A 5,887-nucleotide genomic window follows, 5' to 3' on the forward strand; every position below is an offset into this window, starting at 1 on the left:
GGACAGAGTGCATCATGCCTGTTGAACAGAAGTACTGACGTGTCACCTGAGCCCTTCACAGCGATGAGAAAACGTTACATTAATGGCTTCGTCGATGTGTTAGGGCACCGGCGTTCAGTCACTCAGACATCGGTCCCATTTACTTTATCCTCCCACTTCATTCAGACACACCTGTGAATTTATAGACCAGCACAATATCTGCTGCTCATGTAAAATCAAAAGCAACACTGAGTACGGTTTGTTACACAAAGTCTGATGGCTTTTACACAACAACATGTCATCCAGCAGTGACAACTCGTATATTTGATTGTGCCAAGTGTTGCAGTGGTTGTGTAAACATACAGATGGGAGGATGGAGGCTGCTCAGAATATGACATGTACATGATTGGGTTTACTGAAMACCCAGTGTTATACTCCTGTGGACATAATTGGACTAACCTGCAAATCCTCTTACAGTTTTCTCACCACAACCTGTCACTTTACTGCAAAATTTGATATCAGCCTAACAAGCCTGCTGGATTGTGGTAGTATGATGGCAGAGGATGGGAGTTGTAAATAAAACATTGACACGTGCAGCTGTTTCATAAAATAAATAAAAAAACAAATTGATAGGATTTTATTCCACTATCGCACAGCTACTAAATTTATTTTTATTTCCTAAAAATAAACAAATCGTGTGTGCTGTTAAGCTTTATGTGCAACAGCCATGGAATATAACATTTTGGTGCCAGAAAACCTACAAATCCCGATAGTATGAATAAATATTTTATGACTGACTTTTTAACTGTTGTCAAAGTAGTTAAGCATTTTAAATGACACTTTTCTGGCTCACAAATAGCGCTTGGGTGGGCAGAAAAAACATAAATAAAATCTGCTCTACCGTACAGAATATGAAGCAATGACAATAAGGAGGACAACCAGACTGCAGGCCTATAGGTGCCAAGTGTAAAATAAAATGTTCAACACATCTTCATTATTTTGCTCACTAATTCCACTAACACTTTTTTATTTGGTTGTTTAACTCACTGTTCTTGCATTTGCTATTTTTTTAATAAATATTAAATTTAAATGTTAAATGTCATATGCAAGTGTTAAATCCTGATTCTGAATGTAAAAATTAAAGCTTAAATGTGCCTAAATGCTGAAGTTTACACTGACGTAGTGCAGATTGGAGCACATTTATTGAAGTGTTGGTGCAGTTTTCATTCTGTCCACTGGGAGGAGTGAAGAGTCACACCCGCCTTGTTGCCTTCACGGACCTGTAAAAAAATGGGAAATCTCTTTGGCGTCAAAACGTAAACTCTTTGAACATGCATTGTCAGCTTTTGGGAGAGTTATTTTGTATTTTTAAAACAATCGCATTTCGAAAACAATGTACCGATTTTACTGGGTRGCGCTGCATTACGGCGGCGATTATCTTTCCAAAATATGAGTATTAATCATACAGCGTATGGGAAAAAATGCCTCTTGTGTAAATGGAGTTCTTGTTTTAATGCGCAGTGGAATGAACAGGCTTGGTTTAGAGAGGACAGGAGCGGCAGTGAGAGGAGCCTGAAGGCGACATGTAGCTTCAGAGGAAGGAGGCAGCATTTATCAACAGCTACCGAGAAGCACAGCAGCTAGACACTTCATGAGGTAAATATTCGACTTTTTACTTCTTTTAATAAGCTTTCTGGTTTAATAGCCCCACGACAGGTCGTTTAGCTGTTTTCTGTCTGCACGAAAATAGTGAAAGTCGATGGTTTTACTTCCGCTGACAGACTGGTGGACAAAGGAAAGTGGGTGATGCTTTCTATGAGAGATACTCCGAAGAGATTAACCACAGTTAGAGGCTCACTGTAATTAAATAACACGGACAGATTATAAACCGGTAGTTTATCGCTTTGAGTAGATCACTCATTTAGCCCTTTGATCTGCTGCAGGCTATAAGTTTGCATACAGGAACTGTGACTCAAAACATGACTTTAGTTCAACCCAAGCTGTTCTGAACATTTTAAACAAAACATCAGAGAGCCCTAACAGTAATTAAAGCTGCACACCGGTCAGCCATAACATTATGACCWCCATCASCTTTGACCTTTGAGGAATAGGTCATCTGTGCATCCTATAGATGCCTGATCAGACTGAGCTTTGTGATTAACTTGCCTTATTTACAATGTGACAGGAAGTGTTTCTCCTGAGGCCATCACCAGCAGGACTCTTTCCTGTGTCAGTCATAACGTTGCAATGCTTCTGCAGGAATGTTGCAAGACATTTTTTTAGGACACGTATGCAAATTCTAGGCACATTTTGTGAACGCGCTGTAAATGCAAATTCTGAAAACTGAGAATTTGCATGCAACAGTGAATTTCATAAGCTGGGCAATAAATTTATACCTGTATTTGTGTTAAAGTACTTGAATGTCTTTTATAATGGAGTAACAACCTGTCCTGTGTCCTCCTCCAACTCTCTGGGACAGACTCCTGTGTACTACCATGAACAGGATACAGCACCTGCGTGTTGGCAGCAGTGACTGATGGCTTTGTTTGGTTCTAAAAGTTAGCCAGTTGTAGATGTACATCCACTGGTTGTTTTTTTTTTTTTAGAGAGATTCATGAAATCTGTTCAGTTGTTCCTGAGATGCCTTGTAGAAGGAGAYATATCCTGCTTTTAAATCCTTGTTTTTCACATTTAAATCATTAATTTGGGGTCTATAATGCTTTGGTCTGAATTCCTCCTTATTGTAACTCCACAAGCCCCTCTTTTGCTCCCTTTCTGAGATATGCCTCAGATCAACTCGTTTTGAGGCTGCCTCTTTAAATCCAAATGAGGCATTTCACACCCACCCTCCAGCTCCTAGAGCGGCCCGTTCCAGTTTGATAGAGAGGTTTATGTCTTTGCAGCAGCGCACCAACATTTTATTTACAAATTAATTAAGATGTCAACATTGGAAGACTTGTCCATCCAGCCTTACATGTTGGAGAGTCTGACCCAGAGCCAGAGGAGAATGAAGCTCACCAAATTGTAGTTAGTAAGTCCAGATCTTATTTGGCAGTTTTGTCACAAATAATGTGACATAACAATTCAGAAAAMGTCATAGAAAATAGAAAAAARCTGAAACGGTTGAAAAATATGACCCAAACAGAAGATATTGTTGCAGCATCAGGAGAGACTGAATTAAACTTTTCTGCACTTCTAGAGACTCCAAATACACAACGGAACGTAAATAAAGTCTAAAATAAGTGTATTTTGCAGGTTATGTCTCCTTTAAGACAGAAAACAAGCGCACACACAGACAGGTTATCTATCACCTGTGTTTTGGCAGTGGGTTAGATAAAGTGATTTGTGTTGTTAAACTGCTTTGTTCTAGTTGGAAAACTTGCATCTAGGTTCAAATCAGTGTTAGATTTACACTATAAAAAGAGTTAACTGACTTCCTAATCTTGGATGTATTTTAATATAAAAAATCTTCACAAAATTTGGGACAGTTTACGAAGTTTTCTGAGGTGTTCAAACCATTTGATTTCATATTAAAATATTTTAGTGTTTTTACTGTGATGGATTTGAGCTCTCTGCTACTGTTAAACAGCATTCGGTTTCTCTAGTTCCGTCAGCCCGGAGAAGTACCGGTATGCAGTTTTAATGAGGTTGGTCAGGTGAGGAGCAACATATCATTACGCAACCTGAACCGAACGGGACGCTTTTTAGGTCAGCTGCTTAGTTACCCCACAGGAAACAAGGGAAGGGAGAGGAGTTCCACTCTTTCAGCGACCAGGTTCATGTACCACTCTTCATAAGATTATAAGATTTAAAGCAGAGACCCCACATAAAGAATCTGCTCCTGATGGCTCGGTGTCAGATACCTCAGCAGACCTCCAGCGGTCTGGTGGTTTTCATGTCTCCGTCAGTCTGAGGCTGTTTTGGGAGCAAAACAGAACCTGATCATGATGTTATAATTGATTGATGAAAGGTGGGTAATCATGTTTTTGCCTATCAGCGTTTTACCAAAACATCTCAAAGGCAACTATTTTAGTCAACTGTATCTGTTAGCAAATCTCATGAATCATGAGATGGATCTTAATGAAACTTTCAGGAAATGATCACAGGATGTACAGAGGTTAGACAATGAAACTGAAACACCTGGTTTTAGACCATAACATCCCTTTCAGACAGCTTCCTCTTGCATCCACAGTTAATCCTGTTGGACGTTCTTCGTCCTTCTTGGTGGTATGCTGACMTTACCCAGGATACTGTGGCTCTTGACACATCACAAAGACTTGCTGTCTTGGTCACAGATGCACCAGCAAGACGTGCATCAAGAGTTTGTCCTCTTTTGAACTCTGGTATGTCACCCATAATGTTGTGTGCGTTGCAATATTTTGAGCCAAACTGCTCTTACCCTGCTAATTGAACCTTAGCACTCTGCTCTTACTGGTGCAATGTGCAATTAATGAAGATTAGGCTGGTCCAGTTTAGCCATGAAACCTCCCACACTAAAATGACAGGTGTTTCAGTTTCATTGTCTAACCCCTGTACATCTAGAACTAATTTATATTGGGAGACACCCCAACTTAAGTTGTCCGCCACAGCTAACCGACCTTAGAAAACTCATAAAGGGTTATAATTCAGTCAGTTTTACAGATATCATGCTAACATTTAGTGTAGTAGTAGTGCTGAGTGAGTTATATGAACTGACCCAGTGAGATAAATGTAATACTCAGTTTTGCATAACACTAAACACTGTGATATTGGCTTAGTTCACAGACGCCCTCACAAATGGAAGGTAATGGATGCAGCCAGCGGTGGAGGATGCCTCCAGAGTTCAAACACAGCAAGAGGTTAAATCCAGCTGCAGAAAACAGCAAACAAGACAAAACTGAGAGCAAAAACAAGGAGGAGGCAAACAAAAATGTGACCATAGCATCCACCTCCAGGTACCTGACGGACCGACGCTATGTGTCGAGAAGACCTCTTACCTCTGAAGAACAGCACGTGTCTATTTTAAAAGGGACACATCCACAGAACGTTGCAGAAAAGGTAAAGAAAGAAAGAGAAAGAAGGAAGCAGTTTTTTAATTCATAGATTTGTCTCTTTAGAGGTAATGATGGTGCATTTTTTGACTTGAGAACTGCATGTGCTCCATGGTGTGGAAGTAACAGTTTTACATTTGTCTCTCCTGAATGTGCTGTAAATAAATTACACTTTGCTTCAAAAATAKCAAAACTGTAGAGCCTGACGATAAAACCATTGTTTGAGTACGGTAAAATGAAGAGAAACTACAGTATTTAGAATTGCAACATCTTTTTTTCATTTAGGAATAAAAGTTGTGACCATTCTTCCCAAGGCCAATGATTGTTCATGAATCATTTTTTAGCCACTTCAGTAGAAAACAGAACTGAGTGTTAGTTTCTTAATTTCTTCATCATCAGTGACTTTTTTATATACTATAGTAAAGAGGAAAAAGAAAAAGAAGAGAAGTGTAAGAACTGTAAAGAGAGAAACTGATAGAAATTCAAAGACGTGAAATGAACACCAATAACACACAAGACAACACACCCGACAMCTGACCATCAGAGAATGAAGAAAACGAACACCCAGCAACCAAACATAAACTTATATATGTACTTATACCCATACGCAAATATATATATATATATACATATACACACACACACACACACATATACACATCCACACATACTGTACATACAATAATTACAACCTCGCTAAGTAATATACACAAAACACACACAGCCAGACACATACTGTACACACACATACCTATATACATACACGCATACACATATACACACCTACGTACAGTGGTTTGCAAAAGTATTCATACCCCTTGAACTTTTCCATATTTTGTCACATTACAACCACAAACATAAATATATTTCACTGGAAT

The 5,887-nt window shown here is 39.1% G+C and overlaps 1 protein-coding gene across 1 annotated transcript in view; it reads left to right on the top strand.

The window, feature by feature from the left end:
• Window positions 1-1,351: 1,351 nt before the first annotated feature.
• cep68 (centrosomal protein 68) overlaps window positions 1,352-5,887 on the top strand; it is a 17,492-nt gene continuing 12,956 nt past the window's right edge. The window contains exons 1-2 of the mRNA XM_014002608.1: window positions 1,352-1,635; window positions 4,737-5,016. Of these exons, the coding sequence (XP_013858062.1) occupies window positions 1,631-1,635; window positions 4,737-5,016 (285 nt within the window). The 5' untranslated portion in view covers window positions 1,352-1,630. The remainder of the gene's footprint in view (window positions 1,636-4,736; window positions 5,017-5,887) is intronic.

Source organism: Austrofundulus limnaeus, unplaced genomic scaffold (genome assembly GCF_001266775.1).
Source record: "Austrofundulus limnaeus strain Quisiro unplaced genomic scaffold, Austrofundulus_limnaeus-1.0 Scaffold0, whole genome shotgun sequence".
Lineage (NCBI taxonomy): Eukaryota > Metazoa > Chordata > Actinopteri > Cyprinodontiformes > Rivulidae > Austrofundulus > Austrofundulus limnaeus.